The sequence below is a fragment of the Rhopalosiphum maidis genome, chromosome 3, assembly GCF_003676215.2.
Source record: "Rhopalosiphum maidis isolate BTI-1 chromosome 3, ASM367621v3, whole genome shotgun sequence".
NCBI lineage: Eukaryota > Metazoa > Arthropoda > Insecta > Hemiptera > Aphididae > Rhopalosiphum > Rhopalosiphum maidis.
The window spans coordinates 33,267,116-33,292,852 of NC_040879.1; the positions used below are offsets into that span (position 1 = coordinate 33,267,116).

General features: G+C 24.7%; 3 protein-coding genes across 5 annotated transcripts; 1 reads left to right on the forward strand and 2 right to left on the reverse strand.

Annotated features, from left to right (window-relative positions):
* Nucleotides 1–3,738: 3,738 nt before the first annotated feature.
* Nucleotides 3,739–7,275, reverse strand: LOC113556988 (ATP synthase mitochondrial F1 complex assembly factor 2). Of its 2 annotated transcripts, XM_026962249.1 has the most exons (8): nt 7,152–7,275; nt 6,365–6,536; nt 5,614–5,749; nt 4,657–4,841; nt 4,480–4,590; nt 4,237–4,417; nt 4,040–4,155; nt 3,739–3,958 (listed from the first exon to the last, which is right to left on the reverse strand). In XM_026962249.1, the coding sequence occupies exons 3-8, from the start codon at nt 5,726–5,728 to the stop codon at nt 3,791–3,793; spliced, it is 876 nt and encodes a 291-aa protein (XP_026818050.1). In that variant the 5' UTR covers nt 5,729–5,749; nt 6,365–6,536; nt 7,152–7,275; the 3' UTR covers nt 3,739–3,790. The 2 variants fall into 2 exon arrangements, with proteins under 2 accessions (XP_026818050.1, XP_026818049.1); XM_026962248.1 differs by lacking the exons at nt 6,365–6,536; nt 7,152–7,275 and adding an exon at nt 6,181–6,331.
* Nucleotides 7,276–7,679: 404 nt separating this feature from the next.
* Nucleotides 7,680–14,285, reverse strand: LOC113556322 (probable cleavage and polyadenylation specificity factor subunit 2). The gene is made up of 14 exons (XM_026961191.1): nt 13,823–14,285; nt 13,590–13,749; nt 13,394–13,499; nt 12,475–12,720; nt 12,225–12,412; nt 12,039–12,161; nt 11,275–11,375; nt 11,064–11,216; nt 10,792–10,965; nt 10,324–10,690; nt 10,115–10,253; nt 9,995–10,044; nt 9,782–9,922; nt 7,680–7,954 (listed from the first exon to the last, which is right to left on the reverse strand). The coding sequence occupies exons 1-14, from the start codon at nt 13,969–13,971 to the stop codon at nt 7,862–7,864; spliced, it is 2,190 nt and encodes a 729-aa protein (XP_026816992.1). The 5' UTR covers nt 13,972–14,285; the 3' UTR covers nt 7,680–7,861.
* A 531-nt stretch (nt 14,286–14,816) lies between these two features.
* Nucleotides 14,817–25,080, forward strand: LOC113556060 (Bloom syndrome protein homolog). 2 transcript variants are annotated; one of them, XM_026960781.1, is made up of 20 exons: nt 14,817–14,965; nt 15,677–15,759; nt 17,446–17,522; nt 17,784–17,919; nt 18,152–18,222; nt 18,466–18,991; nt 19,051–19,412; nt 19,558–19,639; nt 20,043–20,190; nt 20,272–20,403; nt 21,459–21,723; nt 21,802–21,997; nt 22,277–22,461; nt 22,730–22,877; nt 22,954–23,141; nt 23,221–23,403; nt 23,571–23,709; nt 23,907–24,096; nt 24,721–24,859; nt 24,929–25,080. In XM_026960781.1, the coding sequence occupies exons 1-19, from the start codon at nt 14,817–14,819 to the stop codon at nt 24,854–24,856; spliced, it is 3,396 nt and encodes a 1,131-aa protein (XP_026816582.1). In that variant the 3' UTR covers nt 24,857–24,859; nt 24,929–25,080. The 2 variants fall into 2 exon arrangements, with proteins under 2 accessions (XP_026816582.1, XP_026816583.1); XM_026960782.1 differs by lacking the exons at nt 14,817–14,965; nt 15,677–15,759; nt 18,152–18,222.
* Nucleotides 25,081–25,737: the final 657 nt, after the last annotated feature.

A 25,737-nucleotide genomic window follows, 5' to 3' on the forward strand; every position in this document is an offset into this window, starting at 1 on the left:
AAATCATACCATGGATCTTAGAGTTATAAAACAATAATTTTATATTATGATGTATTGTATTATTCAATATCTTATTTAAAATATACACGCTAAAATAAAAAAAAATATGGTTAAAATAGTCTATTTTATTATTTATTATTTCGTTAAACTCAGTTACTTTACTCTCGTTAGGTAAAAGGTACATAGCTCAACTTAACAAATACATATCGTATGGTAACTCGTTATAAACATCAATAGTTTTGGATTAACTTAAATTTAAAATAACATTAATTATTTTAGTACCTATTTTGGTATAATCTTTATTCTTTACTTGTATAAACTATTAACTTTAAAACCGTTTAAAGTTTATATTCGATTCAAGTTATCAATTTACTTACAATTACAATTTATAGTTCTACAAAAAATTCTGTGGAAGAGAACGAAAATTCACCTTTAACTTAAGACTTAAATGGTGGAAGGTATTTAATATTTTTTTTCAAATATATAACAATATAACATAATGTCATTAATGCGAAATGCAAACTTCATAAATCCTAAAAATTCAAAAACAAATTTTTATAATTTTGAAAATATTTCATAGACATACTCGTAATTTCAAGTATAGCCTACAAAAAATGTTTTTTTGGTTGTATAATTTTCCCAGTAACCACAAGAAATACAAAATACTGAAATTGGAATTGCAAAGTTATTCATTTGCTTTTTTGGATATAACAAATGCTATAAAAAGAAACCAGTGGCTGGTGACCCTATGGCAATTACATAATTTACATTCATTAAGACTTTAGTACATACATTAGACTTTTCCAATTTCGTTAGCTGGTACTAAACAGACAATTGGTTAGTAATTATTAATCTATTGTTTCGTTAAATATTATATAACCTTAATTCTAAATTATTTTTTATTTTAATCGAACTATGTTCTTATTTAATTTAAAAACAATTTTTTTTTAAAAAAGTGTGTGTAAAGATATAATTTCAGAATTTATTAGTTTGTGTTAAACGGGGAAAAATGGTGTTGAGCAGTTTATTCCCGCTTAAACATTTAAAATCTCCCTGCTCTAAATTGCTGTGAGTATAGAATATACGTCATAGATTATGGTTTTTGAAAATCAGTGTATTTTCGTGTTACAGGGAAAGAAAAATTGGCTTGAGGAGACTTCCTCAAAACTTACTTCCTTGAACATTTAAAATCTCCCTATTCAAATGTGCTGTGAACATACAAATATATACTACTGTTACTTATCTGTTATTTTTTTTTTCAGTTTTAATTATATTAAATTTCAAAGGATACACTTTAAACGTGTATCTATTGTTAAACTAATAAATAATAATTCTTGAGTTCATCATCGTACCACGCCATACTTATCTACATCTACAAAGGTTATAAATTGGTTTTGTTTAATATTTGTAACATTTTGCAACATATTGTCACCTTTATGTTTACAATTTACGTTTATTTTTTCATCCGGAATTTAAACCTTATAATACTGTTGATAAGCAGCTATGGATAGATTAATGTAAAAAAACTGATTGTCGTAGTGAGGCGATTTAGAAAAAAATATCTCACTCTTAATAATGATTCTTACGTTGATTATTGCTATTATACTATATTGTTATTCTTAAACACCTATAATTATAATTTTTTTCATATTTTTAAAGTGGTGACTAATCAATCAAACAGTGAACTAAAAAAAATTACACTTTCGGTTGGACGCCGCGAAATTGTGTGCAGAGTCGTCTTAAGGTATTATGGGACCCCGGGCTAAACATATCACGGGGACCCTAAAATACTAAATTATAATATATACATTTCTAACACATAATGTATTATTATTTATTAAATATTATACTTAATTAGTAAAAAGTGAATTTCTGTTTAAATCTTTGTTACTTTATTGTACGTGTAACGTGTATTCGGAATAACTTTAAAATTTAGAAATTATAATTAAATTACAATATTTTGATACAAAGCTAATTTTAATATTTTTGCGTTTGAGATTTATATTAAAAACATTTTAAAAAAATGTAAAATTATGATATTCAGTAAATAACTATAACTACTACATAAATTTAATGAATAGCTTTATATAAGTATCTTGTAGTGTACTATTGATTTTTGTATATATTTTAAATTATTTTATAAGTATACATACTCGTAAATATTCAAAAAGTACTTATAAAATAAATTGCAAATTAATCAAATCAGATTTATTAGGTACTCATAACATTATATAAAAAAAAAAAATAAATAAAAATAATTCTAATTTTTAGTTTTATTTGTCTTTTTTTCTAGTTATAATTAGCTAGCTCTAATGCCTCTAATACTTACAATTAAAATTTAATAATAAAATAAAATGTATTATTAGGATATAGTTGTAGATATATTATGGTAATACACTATATCATCTATATCATGGTAGTTGTGGGCATGTTTAACTTTTATAATATCAGCTATTCCATTCTATTTAAATGTTAAGACGTTTAATTTGAGGTGTCATATGCTAATTTTTTCGGTGAATTATATTATTAAATAATAATAATAAATTATATTTACCTGTAAAAAAATAATTGGTAAATTTACGCGTTAAAAATTTACCGAGGTTGCATCTCTTCATATAGTCCATATAGTTTCCAACATTGAATACACGTTGTTGGTATCATAGAAACTTATTGAAGTTATTGAAGTTATTGAAAATAAGCTAAATAATAATAATAATAATAATACACAATATAAACGTGTATTTTATATATTATATAAATGATCATCATTTTACAATATGCGTATTGCGTACAGTGGTGTTCCCATTAATTTTTTTGAGAGTATACTATAATCATCAAATATAAACATTTAATACAATAAGAATATTTTTCTTATGATCTATAGGAGTAAAGCCGGTAAAGAGCGTGTCAATAATATGGAAAAAAAATCTTGAGAGTATACGGCGTATACCCTATTGGAACACCCCTGATTGCGTATAACCTCCATCGTATAGTTTATCAATTATGCTTCGTATACATTTTAAATTAATCGTACTATTGTCTATTCGTACTATAGTATAATTAATTGTTTCATGTGCGTTTAAAAAATTGGGCACTTTAATTTTAAATCCAGGATTATTAAGTCTAGATTTGAATTATAATATATAAATTTGAAAAATCACGTTCCATTTTAATGGACAATAATCACAAATGTATTAATTATAAACATATAAAGGTTTATGTTTCGATCTATTTATCTATAATTTCATCATCATCGGACATGAATCGGAACAACGAACGTATCGATGATATTCTAAACGCTTTAATGGACTGTAAGTCGGTAAAGAGATGGATTATATGTTTACCAATAATTACATACAAGTATACAACGATTGAACGATCAATCTAACAAGACTCGATAGGGATATACTCTATCACAACGTGAAGCCAAAGGCGTAAATTGTCATTTGACAAATAATCTATATTTAAGCCGTGCGTCTCGATTTTACGAAAAAGTAACACACTAATCGAATCTATGATGGTTTCCTCGTTTCCATCATGACATGTACTATATTGTTCATATACGTGAGTCCTGCAATGATTTTTTTTTAAGACTTAGGGGTGGGTGGGTGCTAATATAAAAGTAACAAACAATAACTAAGTACAGTGGATTCGGCCTAATTTGAGTACCGGTTAATATGGACAAAATGCTTTCAATGCTTTTACAATTTTAATTTTTTTTCAGACCAAACAAAATAATTCTAAGGATATTTTCTATTTTTTATTAAATTATTCATACATGGTTTATTAGTTATTGTTTTAAAGACTTTTGTGTTTGAGTATAATTATCCTGCTTAGCTAATGGTTTGTATTTAGGATTGAGTGTATAATAAATAAATAACATAGCAGCTGATAATCTGATTACTGAGTCGTTGTCCATATAATCTTTAATCCAATCCACGCGTCCCCATTTCATACACTATAATTTTAACACACACAACATATCATAAATAAAAATAAAATTATTAATAATTAAATTTAATTAATACTAAGATTTTACCTGATATTCTTCTTCCATCTTAGATAATAGAACAGCATCCTTTACAGAAATATCTTGATGTAAGCAACATGTAGTAAGTACCAATGATTTTAAAGTTTCAACAGCATGTAAAACACCTTAAGTAAAATAATATATAATTAAAGATACAACATAGCTACAAAATATAAAATATGGTATATAGTATATACTATACAAACCATGAAGAGCAGGGAATCCGAGCGATAAAAAATATTTTTCAACTAATGCCTTAGTATGCGTATCAAGACTTTCAACAGAAATACCTTTGGATGGTTTTAAATTGGTTTCAAAATATCCATTAAATTTCTGAATTAGTGGCATCCATTTTTCCATTAATAATTTTTCTAGCTCGTTATCAGTCTATTCAAATAATTTAAGTTTGAAAAAAATAAACAAGAATACAATATAAAAAGGCACATTACATCAGAAATAAAGAAGACTGTGTCAGTTTCTAGGTATGACAATATTTGTTGTACCACTTCATGTTCTGAAAGATCACTAGGATTGTCAACAGCCAAAAAACATAACTTTGTCTAAATAAACAAAAACATTATTATACAAAATAAATAATTATTTTTAACAATTTGTTATTATTATACCAAGTGCATAGGATCTGTTTTTATATGTTCTTGCTGCATATCCCATTCTTCGGCAACAGCAAGAGCCAAAGCTTTATTATTTATTATAAGTTCTTTACCTAATGGTGTTTTTAATTTGCTATTGTCAAGTAATACTCCATATGAATCATTATTTTCAATAATAGAAGTGGTTTTATAAAATTTATCTGAAAATTAAAAAAGTAAATAAACATTAATTTGTATTATTGTTATTTAGTATATATTGAACCAATAAAAATAATAGTATTATCTAGCCTATTTTTGTTTGTTTAAAGGTTAGAAATAATATTATAGCAAGGTACTAATTAAAAAAACATAACGATCTTGATTCTTGACTAACTGTTGCTACGAATAATATTAAAAAATAGTAACAGCTCAGAAATTAGATCTAAACATATTCAATAGTAATTCTAATTTCTAATACAACAGATATATAAAAGTAAACATATTACGATTTATGTTAGAAATGATACCTACTAATATACAAATTAGAAAATATAAGTTTTATGACTATATGAGTATAGCAAGTAGGTAAGAATGTATCTCAGAATGTACAAGATGAAACACAATGTATATTATTAACCGAGGTCTAGGGATTAAAACAAGTTTTTCTATACTTATATTAAACCTTAGTTTTTAACAACGACTATGAATAACACTGTGACAGTGTCTAAATATCAGAAGCTTGGCTCAAAATTTACCAAATGAAACGACAATCACCCACTATAATAGATAATTAAAAATTATACCTAACCAAGGTGGATGCAATCTTGAACTCAACTTAATTTATTCGGTAATATTGTAACAATATTTAAATAGTTAATTAGTTTCATATTTTTTTTCTTTTACACGGATATGAAATCAAAATCTGAGTACTAGTTAACTAATAAAATATAAATTAAAATGATAAATTTTTAAATATTAACTTGTGTAACTTACTGATAGCATAAGACCTGTGTGAAAGTGAAGACATTTTTGTGAAATTATGTACTTTAAATTTTGTCGGGATTTGGTTTCTCGCTATGTATTTTAAACAATGTACAATTTGGAACATTTCTTTTTCTATTTTCTGATTCTGAAAGGTAAAGCATGAATACGATTAAAAATATTTATTGATTTTTGATAATGATATAATTAAAATTAAATCATTTTTAATGCTAATACTGGGTTGCATTAACAAACACTAAAAATTTAAACAATCTATAGTGAGCTAATAGTTGCTTGAACACTATTTAGTAAACTCAACATAAATGTTTATGATATATAACGCCAAAAAAGTAGAAAGTAAAATCATTCCTTTTTTTTTTTTTAAATTAGTTATGAACCCAAACTTAGTTCCAAAAATTATCTTTCAATCAAACATTTATTTTTAAACTTATTTTCCTATAATAACGACAATTTTATTACTAAAAAATACTACTAGTAATAATACTAAATAAGTTCACAATGAAAGAAAAACAAAAGATTTTGTTGAGCATTTGTAATTTAGAAACAAGGAAATCATACCTTTTACGGAAGTATCTGCGATAATAGAGTGAGTAGAGCGATGAATTTCAAGTAGGATTAGGATAAAATACGTTTTAGATATTAACAAAATAACAGTTACCGGCAATATTAAAACGTTCAATAAAAAATGTTATACAAGTACTGAAAATTACTAGTTTTATCAGTTTGTGTCTGTGATAACTACCTTTTGATAAGTGATAACATCTGTCGACCGAGATCAATACTTCCAATTTCCTTATACGTCTATTCGGTCCATTGTCCATATTCCATGTATAAATGTTGAAGATATTCTGCTGTGATATGAGTATAGATAATATATTTGAGCCATTTGAGGTTTACGGATTTACGCTTTACGGCTAGGGTAGACACAAATAATAAATGGAATACACTAGCTTTAAACCTTTTAACTTATAATTGCAAATTGCGATGGTAACGGAAACTTGCACGCCGTAATACAGGTTTTTATGTATAAAATGAAGTGTAGACTAAATATTAATCGATTTTATAGGTTTTATATTATTTCATGTAGCAAAGTAACTCCTAAATTAATTGTTAAATACATGGCTTATGTCCATATGAGCTTTGAATTAATACTTGTAAAATTGTATATAATATAGGAAATATATTTTAGAATCTGAGCGAAGCGAAGTGTTATTAATTATTATGTATTTTTTTTGTGTTCAAGTACACATAAGTTGTCAATAAAATGTTTCGATTTTCAAAAACAGTGGTAGTTTTGGATGTAATATTAAAAATCTAGTAAGTACTAATATGTTCACTACTTGTTTTTATAATTGGGAAAAACAAACTAAAAATTAAGAAAAAATGGTAATTTTTATGCAAATCCAATATTTTTTTTATGTGTAATTTCAAAATGAATAGCCTTTTTATAGATACTTGAAATTATTTTTACCAAAAATTTAAACGTTTCCTCTTTACAATGAAATTGTCAAAATATTGATTATACGTACCTCATCATTGTCGAGATAATCACTGCAATGTAGGTAAAGAATTTAATATTCAAATCATTGTGCATAAAGATCTTTTATTATTATTTTTATGGAGATTTTCAGTATTTTAATTTCTACATATTTTTTTATAATCTACATAATTATTGTACAGTTTTAATAAAGTAATAATTCTGAGAATCGCAACTTTATCATGAACAATTATAAACATATGTCATTATAACAGAGACGGTCTTCTATTGAGGGTGTATGACCTTCATACTAAATTAATATTATACATGAGATAATTCATTTTTTATCTATAAAATCTACTTTTGGTTTTATAAGAGTAGAAGAATGTTATAAGAAAGTATAAATAACTTGAGAAAAACAGGGAACAATAATTAACAATAACGCATTGTCCTTGAGGGCAATATTAAGTTTTATTTTATGAAAAAATTAAGTACAATTATAATATATATTTTTATTTAGAAACCTATACGAATACATAATAATTAAGTCCAGTTTAGAAAAAACATATATTTATGAATGAAATAAACATCGTGCTTAAAAATGTAATACATTGACATTTATAAAAATAATTATTTATAATAATAATAAAATAGGAAAAAATACAAATCAATATAATCATTATAATATATTTATTGTTGTTTTTTTAAAAATATTTATCAAGACCATAATGTTGTCAGCATTAAATGTGTATGATAGTTATATTAAATGATAATAAACTGGCTGTATAATATACTACGTATGTAATAGTATTGACGACTAATAATTCCTTCAATCAAAACCTTTCCAGAAGAATTCTACAAAAGAAGAAAAATATTTAGATAAGTACACATTACACAATTATAAATTATTAAAAAAAAAAAATAAAGTGGCATTATAATATAAATAATATAATTTAAGGGTGGGCGGGAATAACGTGTTATGAAGCAATTTGTTAATTATATAGGAACAACTAAAATCAAAATTTTTTTGCCGTTTTGTATACGGGTTTCTAAATTTGTACACAATCATTGTGTACGATAAAAAAATTCTGGGAATTTTTTGATTCTTAAAATATATTGAGATTGCTTCATAGTACGTTATTCTGCAAAAACATAAAATCTGAAAAAAATATTACATAAGATATTATTCCCATCCACCCTTCAATTATTAAATTAAAATATTATGAGTGAAAAATAACATATTTATGATAATAATTTATCAAAATTCAATAGCAGAGTGAGCTCTTTCCAAATAGATCATTTTGAATTAATTTAATATAACTTAATGATATTTTTAATGCTATCATTGTTAAGAGTAAGTCAAACCTGATGTCTATGCTAACAAACACACAAAATAGCACATTTACATTCAACAGAACCAATTTTGTATTGTTAGCTTTAATATAACAATAAAAAAGTTCCGTTATTAAACTTCAAGTTTAATAATATAGATTTAATTTTAGAGAAGTATTAAAATTTTAAAATACTCAATACCTGATTTAAAATTTAAAATACCAATAAAATCTAATTAAATTCCTTAAATAATATTCTTACCCATAAGTTTGATAATAGATCAATTCAATTTTATTTTAAATCTAACAATACAAAATTGTTTCTGTCAGATATACACAATTTGGTATGTTGTATGTTAGGAAGACAGAGACAACAAATGCTGGCTTAGTGTTCTCTTAATGTTTAGGTACTAATTATAATAATATAAAATAAAGTTATTTCTAGTAAAACCAGTCATCATCGTCTTTTTTATTATTTGAGTTCTATTTATGCTATTGAGAACATTTTTATTTCTAATAAAAATATTTGATGTGTCTTATCCCGACTAATATTATGAATGCAAAAGTAATTATTCCGTCTGTTATGATTTCATGCCAAACCAATTTTGATGATATCTGATACAAAAATAGATTAGACCTTGCAGAATGACATATGCTTGTCATGAAAAAGACTTGAAGGGGCTGAAATAGGGCATGAAAGATCGTAGTTGTGCGTTGTACACTATAATACTTAACAGTCCTAATATATAGTGGTAATATCCATATCATATGTTAAACCTTGATAATAATAATATTATTTAAGTTATTTATTTTACTTTTAATATTACGGTAAATTAATATAGTTTTTCACAAAAATATTGTATTTATTGTATTATTAATATTTAATTGTTATCTATCTATAATCTATAAATATGAAAAAATGGTATTTTTGATTGAACACAAAATCTTTGAAAGCTACTTGACCTATAAAGCTGAAATTTGGTAAATAAGTAGTATAAAGATAAGAGCTGATATTCTCTGAGAACGAGTTTTGCGAAATTCAACCTCTAAGGGAATTAAAAGAGGTAAAAATGGAAAAAGTTATTTTTTTGAAACTTACAATGTAAGTTACAATGTAAAACTGCATTGTAAAACAAAAGTGTGAGACATTAAGTCATATTATATATTTTTAATACCCTGCAACTACAGGTAATTCAATAATTAATATTATAATTAAATATTTCTTAAATAAATAATAGTATGATAGTTACATTCTAAATTTTATAAACTCACATTATATAATGCATTATGCATTTTTTACATACTAAAAAAGAACAACATATTTTAATACATAATACAATTAAATACTTACTCTACGAACACAAATAGTACGATTACAGCACCATAAAACACCTTTGGAAAGTTCACAAGGTATATTATTTCTGGATAAAATTTGTTTAAAATCTGATAGTTTTAAACGGTTAATAAACACTGATTTACGTGGACGAATTTCCTAGAAATAAAATTATATGTTATACACTAATGACTATTTTTAAGAATAAAAATAATTGTAAATAGAACTTACATGATCTGCTAAAGGTTCAAGAGTAAACATTTGATCATCTATTCTTGGCACTATAAATAAAATAAGGAAATAATGGAAAATAATCAAAATTTGTGAATTTAAAAAAAAAAAAATATTTACTCTTTTCAGGTAGAACATTGTCAACTTCTATACTATCGTCACGACTTTTTAATTTTAATTTGGCATTCATGTAAGCTAAATCACCATTTGGTCCTTTTTTAAAATTAATTGTGGAAAGAAGTGTATCAGTTAGACGTACCTAAATTCATTAAATTTTTAAGTTTTTGTTGAAAAAACCTTAATCTAATATGATAAAGATTTATTTTTACTTGGTAAATATGAGATTCAGTAGTTACATTCAAACATTGTCCAATTTTAGGTTTATAAACGTTACTATCAATGAATACTTTGGCAAAATTGTAAACAACCTTAGTGCTATGAGGGTTGCCTCTTACTAATATCAAACGCCTGGGTTTTAGTGCAAGTACAATTTGTTTTAATGACTCTCCATCTGAACGACCTTCAAAATCAATCGGTACAATTTTGGCTGCCACGTAAATGTTTTGTTCATATTCCACACACTTGGATGGAAGATCACATAAGTCTACTTCTTCATCTTCATCACTTTTTTTATTTTGTTCATCTACAATTGTTTCTTCTCCTGTGGCTGTATTAAATTTAATAATATCTTCTTGTCTAAATTTAAATTTAAATATACAAATATAAATATAACAAATATTATAATAATATAATATACATTTAAATAATTATGTAGAAAAATTAAAATATAAATATACTTTATGATTTCGCCATATGGGTCAAATTTGCATTTTTCATCGTAGTAAGGAAACATGGGCGGTAATTCTTTTTTTGAAGACTTTTTGGAGCTTAATGAATCAGCATCTACTAGTAAGTCATATTTGCCTCTCATAGCTTCTTGTTCATCTTCAGAATCGGAACTTACTGGGTCACTAATAACATTTATGATTTTAGCATAAGTATACTATACTAATACTATCAAATAAAGTAACAATTTATTAATTTTAGTATCTATATAAAAAAAATATACTTTATACTGGCTTCCATTTTGTCTTCGTTATGTTTTATATTATATTCTTCTAACTCATTGTCGTCTAAAGGTACACGTTTTTTGACAATCAGTTTAATATTTCTATCACCACCTTCATCAATTAAATCACGTGCTAATGTACCTGGAGCGGTTCTAAAATAACAATAGAATAATTAATATTCCTGTTTATAAATATTAAACATCCAAGTACCTGTCTGCAAGAATAATACTGTTTTTTGGTTTTGAAGCCCACATAATGAAAATTTCTCTTGAAAATCCACTTTCAAGATCTCCATTACTGGCTAATACAACCTTAATAAATAAGAATTAAATTAAAATGTTTTTTTTTTTTACTACATTATGATTTCAATAAAAATGTTTAGAGGCAAAACCCTAATATCTAGTATTCTTATTGCAAATAATCTATTAATAAAATATAATTTTTATACCTAGTCATTTAAAAAAAGAAGTCACTTAATTTTGACATCAGAAAATCAATTAATAATCCTGTTTTAATCTAACTGTGATCTATATTTTTAATAGATTATAGTGTTTTAAATTAAAGTAAAATGTGAATGGGTGTAAAAAAATAAATGTTTATACTCTTGTAATTATTTTTTTAAAATATAATTAGCAGATGATTTTAACAAAAATCTATGTTAAGTATACAATACTGTCTGAAATCTTGTTAATTTCATATTATTTTTTTTATAATTTTGGTAGTTCAAAACCTGGTGATATTGAAAATATAAAAGAATAATGTGATTCAAAATATTACGTTAAATATTTTTATTAATTTGCATAGAGCTATTTGTTTCTTTACATTATGAGTTCAAGATTAAAAAAAGTAGCTTATAATTACTTTTCAATATAAACAAATAGATATATTATCTATATTCTTACATATTTATGTTGGTGGATATTATTATAATTTTTATTTCATGTATAATGTAAAATGAAAATATAATAACATACTTTTGGTTCGGAGACTTTGTTTAAATCATTCATGTTATGGCATAGTTTTACATGTTTAAAAAAAAATGGATTATTTCTTGCACCTTCAAAACTTTTCATTAATTTATCACTCATCCACTCAATCTAAAATGTATTTCATTAAAATCAGATTAACATTATAAAAATATAATGTAAGTAGAAACTTACTTGAGACTTAGCGAATTCCACAGTATTGTAGCTAACATTTGTTAAAAATACTAATGAGTACACACCAAGACCAGATTCTTTATTACGCCACAATTGGTCCAACATATGCATCAATTCTAAAACACGTCCGGCTGTATCAATTGCTATCAAAACATTTCCTTTGACACGTAATGTTGTCAAAATACAAGCTGAAAAAACAAACACATTTTGAATTTTGTGAATATTATCAAAGGTAAAGTATTGAACTAACTAATCAAAGACTCATCACGAGATCTACGCCTAGGCTGTGCATAAGCAGCATTAAAACAATCCAATATCAGTAATGATGGTCTTCCAAGCCTTTCTAAGTCACTGCCATTCAAATGTCTTTCTTTTTTATGATTAAAATCCACAGCATAAACAATATCCTCTTCGCCAATTTTAGATATTCTCCAAATTGTACCACCAACCATATGGCCAGCAGGCAATGCTACTATTCTTAAACCAATTCCTTTACCTAAAATTAGTTGATGGGGTAAATGTAAAATTAACTAAATAAACAATTCACAATAATTAAAATGTTATATATTTTTTGGAGACAGAGGGTTATCCCTTATCTTCACTGACCAATAATTGTAAGTTTATCTATTCCAAATTTTAATCACATTTTGAATTAATGTCTCAAAACAAGGAATGATAATTATGTACTAATTTTGCAGCGATAATTCCATTTTACAATTTTGGTTATTGGAATGTTACTCATTGTTTGATATTAAGAGGAAAACCTAGCATTTTATACATGAACATTTTTATGTATTGGTTCAATAGAATACAGGTTTCTATACTACATTAGATTAGAAACCGGAAAAAAATAAACATAAAATAATTGAAATTCATTTGTCCTATTTCAAAGGATATAAAAATTGTAAGTTATCAAGACAATAAACCTGATTTTTACTTATTGGACATTTTGATATAGATATTTCTAATGCCCTGCAAAATCAGATATCCACAATAAGATCATTACAATTATGAAATAATAATATTGAATCAATTAAAAAATATAATTGGCAGACATTTAAAATGTACAAGCAAACTTCATAAATAAATATAACTAATAAAAATATTACATTTAGACGTATGATTGGTCATAATAAATTAAAATATTATTTAGTTATAATAATTCATACCTTTTAATGAAACAATTTGATTATATTTTACTTGTATGACTTTATCGAAAGCAGCATCCACATCATCTAAATTAAATAAAGTAAAATCCTCCACATTGCACAATGACTATAAGAAAAAAAATATCATTATTACACTGATATTTTCAAATGGTAGTAGATACAAAACAAAACATTAATTATCAATTTAAAAACTTACTTGATGTAAATCATACATAAACATTTGGCCCATTTGGTAAACAGGTATAGTAGCATATACAGGGCAGTTTAAACCACATTTTCCAACAAGGTACGGCAAAATTCCAAGATGAAAACGATCCGGGTGCGATAATAATACTGCATCTATTTGATGAATGTACCTACAAATAGACGGTCAATATAAATGTTGAAATACAATAGTAAATCATTAAAAAAATAAACAATTTAGTTAACCTTTTCAATTTATTGACAACACTCATGTTAAAATGTTCATCCCATCCACAATCCAACAGGAATTTAAACTCATCAATTTGTAACAAATAGCAGGGTGGTGATTCATCTTGCGCGCCCGACAAGGTATAAAATTTTATTATTGACGTCATTTTTTCGAAGCCAACAAGAGTATTAATGTCATTCGAAATTCAAATCAAATATTTAAAATGGTTTCATCGGGCAACGAATGGTAACTAATGACTAATAACTATTGGATAGTTGTAAGTCGATCCTGACATCGGTAATTACTAATTAGTAGTTGGTGCCGTGTACAGACACAGTTAAAAATAAAGAATCGAGATTTGAGTTTTGAGAAGACGTGTTTAAGACGGTTAAAGTGTGATTACTGATCAGCGGACCGGACCGTATCCGCATGTAATGATATTTTGTGTTAATACCAAAGTAGTTTTTCCTACCTTGTTTAATACTCAAAATAATACTCAAGCTGATAAGTGATTGTTGATACAACATAATTTATACAAGTTATCAAAAATTACACCCACGGCCGTGGAAACAAAGATAAGGAATATGTTGAGCCCACTGAGATAGATAAGAGTATACTTAGTATATAAGTATATTCTTATCTATCTCAGTGGTTGAGCCCGTCGTTATCACACTATTCGTTACAGTATTATCATTAAACTACTGTTATCAAGTATAAGTCAATCAATTCATTATTCATTTAATAATTTAATATTATAATATTTTTTATTTAAGTTATAATTATATGAGATTTATTATTTAATAATCAATATAATATTATTTCAATTGTACCTATTACAACTAACGACAAACAAAATTCAAAATTATGTGAATAATAACAATCAACAATAAACAGTATTATAGAATGATGCATGAAACTTGAGATGGTTGAGGCATAAATTATAAAAATTTGTTTTTCATATTGATATCTGTACAATTATTTTTGAATTGCTTTTCTGACTATTGCTAAATTATGAGTTTCCAATTGAAAAAGCCAAGTGTAGTTTTAAAAAATCTCAGTTCTATTGTTGAGAAAAAAAAAGACCAAAAAGTTACTTCTACAAAATCATTGTTTTGTGAGTTATCTTCTCAAAAAGAAGAAAATAAAAAAGGGCATAAGACGTAAGTGATGACTACAGTAAAAAATAATTTTATCAGCAAAAAATATGTCTTAATCTTCTAAAGCTACTAAAAAATGTTTTTAAATATATATTATGTAAAACTTACTAATAATTGTAATTGTACTAACACAATTACACAAATGCAATACATTTATTTTCTTAACAGGAAACTTAAACTGTTTACTTATTGCATTATATAATGCATTTATCATTTTGTCAAAAGTCAACAGGTACTGTTCTCTAGTATTCTACTCCATCACATGCTATAGCTTAAAGGAGTAGATTTATTTTATTTTATTAAATATATCATATGTGTGTATATTAAATAAAATATTTCTAATCTAATTTATGGGGCACTGTAGTCGCTAAATAGTGCTGTTGAGTTTAGGAGAACCACATAAGCGACCACCTGACTTTTTAGTGACAAATCCATGGCCCAATTATAGAAACACGTGTGTTTCAAAATTTTACTGTACCATACCATATAGTGACAAAGATAAATTTCCCGAACTTAAAGGTCTGAATGGTTGAAGGTTTGCAATAAAGATTTTAAAATGTATCAAATAAAAGTGTTGGTATTTAATTTAGTTAGTTCTAAAATTCCAAATAATAGAACACGTTATAATTGACAATTCTTAAGTTGAATATTGTAAGCCTTTAACTATGAGTTATGAACTATGTATTTATAGATTCACTTTTTGTTTTATTGTAGTACATTTAAAAGTGATATTGATGATTTAACAACAACAGAATATATGAGTTATGAACAACTTCAAAATACATTGTTTAAAGACTGTAAGTATGATAATTTTACAAGAGTGTAATAAATAATAACCTACAACCTGCCTATTATATTTTTATACGGTATGTAAATTGATTGGAAAGTCAGTAGCAGTAATTCAGTATGCAGATATTGTAGTGGTTTTTTTCAATGTAATATATAACTAATAGATATCTTTTACTACAATGGCATAAAATAAAATAAGTCATAAACCACTTATTTATTTTTAATATAGAGAAAATATAATTTTGAATGAAAGAAAGAAACTTCTATACAGCATAATATTATGGTAAAATTGTATAGTTTTGATAATTATAATGCTAGGTAATTTAAATCATCATAAAGAATTGGTACACTAATCAATGAAATTCTATTTGATATTTGTTTTTACATTATTGTTCAATATATTCAGTATACACTACTAATTATATCCAAGTTAATTTTAACTTCATTGTGGTCTAAATCAAGTATAGTTTTATCTAAAAAAAAACGTATGAATATATTCTATTTAAATTTTAATTGTCCTAAAAAATTTTAAAAGTACCTAAATAATAATATTAATTATACTCTGGTGAAGTTATTGATATAGTCGTTATTTATCATTATTTGTTTGATATGTGTTATTAATGTTAAAATTCTATCTATAATACAGGTGGGTAAATAAACATTAGGTAGTCTTAATTTTTATTTATTTCATCTAACTAATTTAATAAAATGAAATTTGATATTCCTGAGTATGCAGAAATAGTATTTATTTTTTATAAAGTTAAATAAAAAAAAAAACTTACATGAAATATCAAGAGTTGTGTGTTCTTTATAATCTATTGAATTAGGTAATTAATAATCAATATTGTGAAAACCATACAATTTTACCATAATAGTATGCAGTATTTTTTTGAGATAGAAGATTTTTTTCGCGCATTCAAAATTGTTAAATTTCATTATATAATAAATAAATAAATACAAAATGGCTATTTTAAAATTTTCTGATTCAAAAATTTTTCTGAAAGAATTAAAATAAAATTTAAATGGTTTTTTTATTTTTATTATTTTATTTTATTTACTTTATTGTAAAAGGTAGGCTATTAATCATATATTATATTGAAAAATGCATTATTTTTTAAATTACAGTTACTGAATTTTTAATTAATTTACACACTATATACTGGATATTACATTTACTTGTCATAATCATATTTTAATTCTTAGTTTTTAAATTCAATATTCTAGAGCAGAATGTATCATAAGAATTTCAATGAATAAAAATTAAATTCTAAGCATATAGTTAATAAGTATTTAAAATTTAAATACTATATATTTTAAAGAGTACTCATTCAGATAAATTCAAAATGTTAAAAATATTGTTTTATAATAGTGTCATAGTCATATCATCTAAATATAACATTTCTAAATATTTCTTATAGTGTTTCTATAAATCCTTTATTAATCTATAAAAAAAAACATTTCTTTTAAATATTATATGATAAAATTAAATAACTTTACTTTATACATTTTTTGAAATGAAGTTTTTCATTTCAAAATGTTTATTCTTAAATTATTAAGAAAAAATATTTTGTAAGAAATAAGAATAATATGAAGTATCTATTAGTATCTTATTGAACTAAATTCAAATAAAAAAAAAAAAACATCTAATGATTTGTAAATTTATAATAAAAGTTAATTTTATTTAATTATTTTAGCATCTCAAAACACAATTGAAAAAAAAAGCTTAAATAAACCGTCTATAAAAACATTGGAATCTCAAGATCCAAACAAAGTGAGTACCTATTTACATTTTTAAGAATTGTTTAATTACACATTTTATGTTATAAAATATATTTTTTATATCTTACATATATAATATTAATTTAATTCTTAACTTGATTATTTGGATATTAAATGTAACCATATGTTATTAGGTTTATTGATTTTTTTTTATTTAGGTAAAATGTTTGAGAAATAGTTGTATACTTATTGAAATATTCTAGATAAAAATATCCTTCATTCACCTAATCAAATTTGTATTTTTTTTTCTTAGAAAGAAAATATAATTAATGAAACAATTGGATGTACTGTCAAAACTAATAAAAAGAGTTCATTTAACAAAGCGACTTCTATATCAGAAAAAAGTGAAATTTTATATGATACTCAAAACACTGAAAGGAATAACAGTGGTATGGTTTTATACGGTTTAAATAAATAGTTTTAACAGTAAGAGGTACAAGTGTTACTAATAATTTTCTTATCTTAAAGACTTTAGATTTAAATGTTAGGGAGGTAAAAGGGTAAACATTTTATAAAAATGTAAATATATTAAAAAATAGTTCTACAATAATGAGTGTTTGATAATCACCGCATATTTGTGTAATATGAATTACTTAAAAATTTCTATTTACATTTTTGTAGATTCAAATGTATCAAAAGAAATTTTATTTCACAATGAAAATATTAATGAACTTGATGTTACATCTATTAGTGTAAGAATTAAAAGTCTATTTAATTTACTTATACAGTTGAGTCTTGTTAACTTGAAAAACTTCATAATTAATATTTTTTTTTTACCATTTGTAGATATTTATAAGTTATGTTCAAGGTAATGAACTCCAAAAATACATGAGTTGAATTTATTATTCTTTCTTTCTGAGATTCAAGTTATAGAACCCAACTGAAATATATTTGAGTTAAAAATATTTGAATAAATTATGGATAATTTGTTTCAGACTATTCCAAAACTAGAAGCTCATATAAAAAGTTTAGAAAAAATAGAATATGAAATGTTACAAAAAGTATTCAACATGTTTGTAAGTATACCAGAGAAGTTGGCCATTAACATCCCTGGTCTTCGAGATCCATCATCTTTACCTCACCTTAAAAAAGTTCGACAAAAAATAAAAAATAAATTAAAAGTTGCTAAAGCACAATTAAAAAATCAACAAAAAATTTCAGAAGTTAAAAATTCTTCAGTTTTAGATGATATTTTTGTTGCATCTGATAAGGATGAAAAATGTATAAATATAATGTCAGAAAACATTTTTGATGATATTCAACTAGTACATGATAAGAATTCATGTTTTTCAATAAATTTAAATAAAAATTCTCAAATTAATCCTGAAAATAAAGTTAAAAACTTACCATGCACCATAACATCATTAAAAAATAATTCAGAAGAAAATGATTACAAAACTGGAGTAAGTTCAACTTTGAACTGTCAGAAATCTACTACTAGTTCTCAGACAATTAATAAAAGTATGTAATTTTGTCATTATATTTTTAAATGTGTATTCTAAAAAAATAATTTTTTTTAGCAATACATGATTGTACATATCAATCAATTCAAATAGATTGTATAAATACCAGTTGTAACAAAAATCAATATTCAAATACAAACTCGCCCATAATGGAATTCACCAAAACTGACTATAATTTTTCTTGGGAACTTTTAGCAGTGTTTAAAAAAACTTTTGGACTTCGGCATTTCCGTCCTAACCAATTTGAAGCTATTAATGCTGCTTTACTTGGACATAATTGTTTCATTTTAATGCCAACTGGTGGTGGAAAATCATTATGCTATCAATTGCCTGCAGTTATATCAAAAGGTATAACTGTTGTGATATCACCATTAAAATCATTGATTATTGACCAGACTCAAAAATTAAAATCTTTAGATGTAAGTATTTGATAAATTCTATTTAAGAAATTTTAGATAAAAATAAATATGTTTATTTAATATAATCTAGAAACTTTTAAAAATATATAATATATTCAATTTCAATATTTAATATTTGTTTTTGAGATAATTATTTTTTCAACAGATACCAGCAGCTCACTTATTAAGTGGTATCACTCCTGATGAAGAAAATACAATTTTTTCTGAACTTTGGGGAGCTGATCCAGGTATTTATTAAATGATAATATAATTACTGTGATATATTTATTTTTATAATTTATTAATTTAAGATTGTATATATATTTTTATTTAAATAACTTTCTATAACTATTTATGAAGTATTATTCAGTATCATTTTTAGATGGCTATAGTATAATATCATTTATAATTATTTAAAAATATTAATATTTTTAGTATTAACTTGCATTATTGTTATATTTTAAGTAGACCTTGCTCGAGGGTTCTGTTTCTGTCACTGGACAGTTTCCCTCCTCATAAATATTATTATCATATAAATATTCTCCATCATATTTATTCTATTTGCTTATTATACATATTTTATATTTTACTACAAATTATAGATTTTCTATTTTAATAAAAAAAAAAGTAAACCTTGTTTTGGTGTTTAAGGATTAAAATTGCTATATGTCACACCTGAAAAAGTTGCAGTAAGTAATAAATTAACACAAGTTCTAAACAATTTGCATTGTAGGAATTTACTAGCTCGAATAGTTATTGATGAAGCTCATTGTGTGTCACAGTGGGGTCATGATTTTAGGTTGGTATACATTACATTCAAGTAATTTTATAATAACATATTATTACAAAATATGAATTCATGTTGAATATTAATTTACAGACCAGACTACAAGCGATTAGACGTATTTAAACAAAATTATCAAAATGTTCCAATAATGGTACTAACAGCTACAGCAACCCAACGTGTTCGTAAAGATGTTCTGCATCAGCTTAATATTGAAGAAATAAAATGGTATAACATTCATTTAATTACAATTTTAACTAAATTTCTGATAAATATATTTCAAGTCATAGCAAATCTTTTGAAATAATGTAACCATTATTATTTTTTCTCTTTTATTACTATTTTTAAGTAACTCATTTAATTTTATTTAATGACATAAATTGTACTATTTTCTGAATATTTAGTTTAGTAAGACTAGTTCTGATAAATCGATTGATTAGGGAGAAATTTATTTATTCTTTATTTGATATAAATTTTGTATGATTACGCAATGATAAAAAATTGAAATAGCTATGCATTATGTTTTTAAAAGAAAATTATTTAATAATACATGTATATTAATGATGTATACAGCAATAGAAAAATATAGCCCTCCTTTTAACCTGTTGTTTGTTGTGTGCATAAATCAATAACTTTAATTTATGTATATTAGTATATTGTATCAGTTTCTATCAGATTAATAAAAAACTAATAATTGGATCCAGCTCCGAATTGGCAAGATATCGGCCTACAGAGTTTTAAAATTTCTAACGTTTGATTACAGTTGTACTTACTGTACAGTTTAAATAATTCAAATCAATTATATTTTCTATCAATTACATAAAAAAAAAATATGACCAAACACTCAAAACCGGCTCATATTTTGAGCGGCCTACTGAATTTTAATCGGTAGCTCGCCAGACCAATCCTGCACTGATTGGATCACAATTTTCGAAACATTTTCAATTTCTTATAAGTATTCAAAATGATAATTATAAAATTTGAAACGCTGCTCAGTATGAAATCTCTGAAGTCCTATCAGGCCATATATATGTCTGGCTGTAGAAAACACTAATTTTATACTGATGATATAATCAACCATACAAAAATAAAAAATTGATTAAAATATGACTAAACTAAAAATTGTATTTATTCTCATTTATAAAATCTAGAATAGGTATCTATATCATTTGATTCTTTAAAATGTCTCTAAAAAAAATATTAAATGTTCATAACAAGTTAATTGTTATGATCAAAATATGATGATTGTTTTATAAATTATATAAAAATACATTTGTTTTAAGGTTTGTATCCAGTTTTAATCGACCTAATTTAATTTATGAGGTGATTCCTAAAAAAGGTAAAGCTTCATTATTAGAAATTGCTAATCTAATAAAATCAAAATTTGCACGCCAGTCTGGTATAATTTATTGTATGACCAAAAAAGAATGTGATAATACTGCTCTTTTTTTGTCTGGAGAAGGAATTAAAGCTGCAAGCTATCACGCTGGATTAACTGATAAAAAAAGAAATGACGTTCAAATGCAATGGACTTCTAATAAATCAAATGTAAAATATTTACATCCTATGATCTATATGCTACCAATGAATTATACAGTTTTTAATGTTTTAAATTATCAATTTCAGGTAGTTTGTGCTACTATTGCTTTTGGCATGGGTATTGACAAACCAGATGTACGTTATGTTATACATTATTCATTACCACAATCTATTGAAGGTTATTATCAAGAATCAGGTAGAGCTGGACGAGATGGTGATACAGCATACTGTTTGTTGTACTATAACTATTCTGATATGCATCGTATCAAAAAACTTATTGAAAGTATGAACAAATATTTTATTATTTTAAAATGTATTATTTTTTATAAATTATTAGCTACAATCCAATAAATTTTGGTTAATGGTTATAAACATTAATATAGCTTTACCAATTCAATTAAATCTTATAAATATTTTCTATTCACGGTAGATTTTTATGTATTCAAAGACTTGATAATACATTAAATAAAATATTTTCTAATAAAATATTATAAATTACCATTTATTAAAAAATAAATATAATTTGCTATGTTACAATAATAATGATTTAATTTTTTTTTAGTTGGAGGTGGGGCTACTTATGAAACAAAAAAAGTACGCTTTCATAATCTTTGTAGAATTGTATCGTATTGTGAAAATAAAATGGATTGCCGTCGTGCTTTGCAACTTAACTACTTTGACGAACATTATGATAAAGCTCAGTGCATTGCTAATGAGACGACTACTTGTGACAATTGTCGAATAAAGGTATATTATTAAATATTATTGAAACTATTTTTATAAGTCAAAATAGCTTATTTAGGTTTAATTAACAGTTAAGAGAAATTTTTGTAGATCTTTTTTCAAAAAGTAAATAAAATTATTAATATTAGGTAGCCCAATATTTAATCTCTTAAATAGCTAACAGGTTGGTTTAAATTACTGGTTAATGAATAAATTTATTAATACATTGTTACCAATGAATTTTAAATTTCCACCTAGTTATTTATTATTCAAAACAAGTTTTTTATTTCAGCAATCCATAAAGTTAATTGATGTTACGGAAGAAAGCATTAACCTAATAAAAGCCATTCAAGAAATCTGTGGTTCAAGCAATAATTTTACATTTACCCACTTTGTAGATATTTTCAAAGGGAAAAAAACTCAAAAAGTGGTATTGTATGGTAAAGTTTATAGTTATTTATCATTATATTTGTAGAAATTATTTAAAAACATTAAAAAACAATTATTATAATATAGGTCATGAACATTCTAATATATTTGGTAAGGGTTTACACTGGGATAGACATGATATAGAACGATTAATACACAAACTAATACTTGAAAGTTATTTGAGTGAAGAAATGGTCGCATTTAAATCAGATATTATGAACGCATATATTAGGATAGGCCCTAAAGCAGAAACACTCTTAACTGGGCTTGTTAAGGTACAAACAAATTAGAAAATAAATAAAAATTATGATTAAATAGACATTTTAAAACTACATTAATTATGTTCATATATAGTTATCACTTGCATTTAGTCCAAAAACAAATTTGTTAGACAGTAAAATTGTTAGTGTTAAAGATAATACTATAAATCCAATTCTTGAAGAAATAAAAGAAAAATGCTACACAAATTTAATGGAAATATGCCGTGGCTTAGCTGAATCTTTAGGTATCAGTACAAATGCGGTTATGACTGTCCAAGTAAGTTTGAAACAAATATCTTAACATGAAAATTAATTTATAAACTTATTTTTTTTATGTATGGGTTAATATAAAATAAAATAATATTGTCAGACATTAAAGTATATAAGTAAAAGAGAACTATATAATATAATAATATTAAAATATTTAATACATTAATATTTCAGGCCATTCGTTCAATGTCACAATTAATGCCTGAAACTGAAGATGATATGCTGAAAATTGATGGCGTAACAAAATCAAATTTTGAAAAATTTGGTCAACCCCTTTTAGAAATTACACAACAAGCAGCTGTTGAAAAGTCAGGTATAAGAAACTATTATTTATATAGTCCCGAAAGATTAAAAAAAAGTAATGTACGTTTTCATCAATTATTGAATTTCAAAAATGTATTTTATCATGAATAAGAATATAATTCAAAACCATTAGTATCTAAGAATTCAATTCTCACAAATACAGTATTTTTTTAAATAAATCAATAAAATGTATGTTTTTTACAATAGCAATTAAAAATATTGAAGTGTATCGAGAAAATAATGAATATTGCCAAGAAATTAATGTTGATTCTCCAAATTATGAAGAGATGGTCAATAAAATGATGGAGACTACATGTAACAGGGGAAGAAAACGAAAAACCACTTCTTCAATCAATAAAAAAACCAAGCGTTTTAAAAGGAGTAAAGGAAAAAAAAGGTAGGCAAATGGATAATGCTCTGCCGCACTTTAGGTGTCGAGTGGGTGACTATTATGGGTATGTTAAATTTGAATTCAATGATGTATCATTGTAAATATATACAATTCTGATCGAAGACGATTTCTCAGCCTATATTACCAAGTATATTTCGTGATATGTTTTTTTATATAATTTTAAAGCCGTTTATTTTACTTTTAGTATTAACTATTAAGTAATAATAATTTTTCTTGGATAATGCAATATTTAATTCTAAATAAAAATAAAACTTTATAAAATCAATATATATATTGCTTCATTTGGAATCTAAAGGTAATTAACAATTTTTAAATGTACATATTAATTTTATTTAAATATTTTATTAATTTAAACAATATACTTATGTAGATATGTGAAATATAGCCTATTTTGTATACTGAGTAAACATATTATGCATGGATTTTCCAATTTTAAATTAAAAGTTTGAATTTAAAATTATTTCTCCAGTGTATAGTTTATTGACAGCAAGCCTTGTCTAGACCTTAGATACATTTATTAAAAACACATATTATGTTTATAATATTCCTTCATAAGCGGTATTATAAATTAATCCAATTTTTAATGAAATCAATATAATTTTCTTTCAGGAAAAATAATAATTCCAAAGGAACATCAACTTCAACAATGGCAAAAATACGTAATGCTGCAATTAAACTGAGTGCTAAGTTACGTCCTACTAAGAAACCAGGATTTTTACCAGTGCCAAAAAAGACTTCTACATAATTCGTAATTAAAAATGAATATATCACATTTTTATACACTATATTGACAGATGTTTTTTTGTTCAATATCAAGAAAGTACAGTACTGCTGTTGTTGCGAGTTTGGCAGGAGTGTGTTCGGTGTATGTATATGTGACAGATATGGATGGAAAGGTGAACGGCTATCATATGAATCTCATTGAAATATTATTTATTTAAATGTAATAAAGGTGTTTTCGACCATAAAGTTTGTGTTTTCTCTTTACAACGTTTTGACCTTAAAAGACTTGTGCTAGGGCAATGGTTTTCAACCTTTTTGGATCCACAGCTCCTTTTGATTTTGAAATTCATGTATACTGCTCTATTAAAACAATTTTCAACAATTATATTTTTAGTTTCTACTACGAATGGAACTTTCTTGATAGTTGGTAGTATGGTTCACAAGTTGAAAACCACTATGCTATGCTAAGGTATTTATACGATGTAAGTCAAATCTATAAGGTCTTAAAAAAGAAATAAATGTAATACAATAAATATATGCCATTGTACCTCATCATACATTGACAATGTCAACCAAATATTTTAGATGTGAGTCATTAACATTGAGTGTACGAGGGCAAGATATTAAAGGTTGTAGCTTATAATACTCAGTATGAGTGATATATGTTTAAGTGGTCAATCCCAATAAATATTATATAAATATTAGGTCTTATGTCTTTTAAACAGCTATACATTTTTGAATAAACAAAAATAATTCATCATCAAAAGACAATATCAACATTGTGTATTTGACTCGGTTCTAACATACCGAATTATTAGCATTTACCTTATCTAATTGTGTATTATTAGTTTTGATATTAATATAAATGAATTAAATAATTATCAAACTAACAAGTATGAAAAT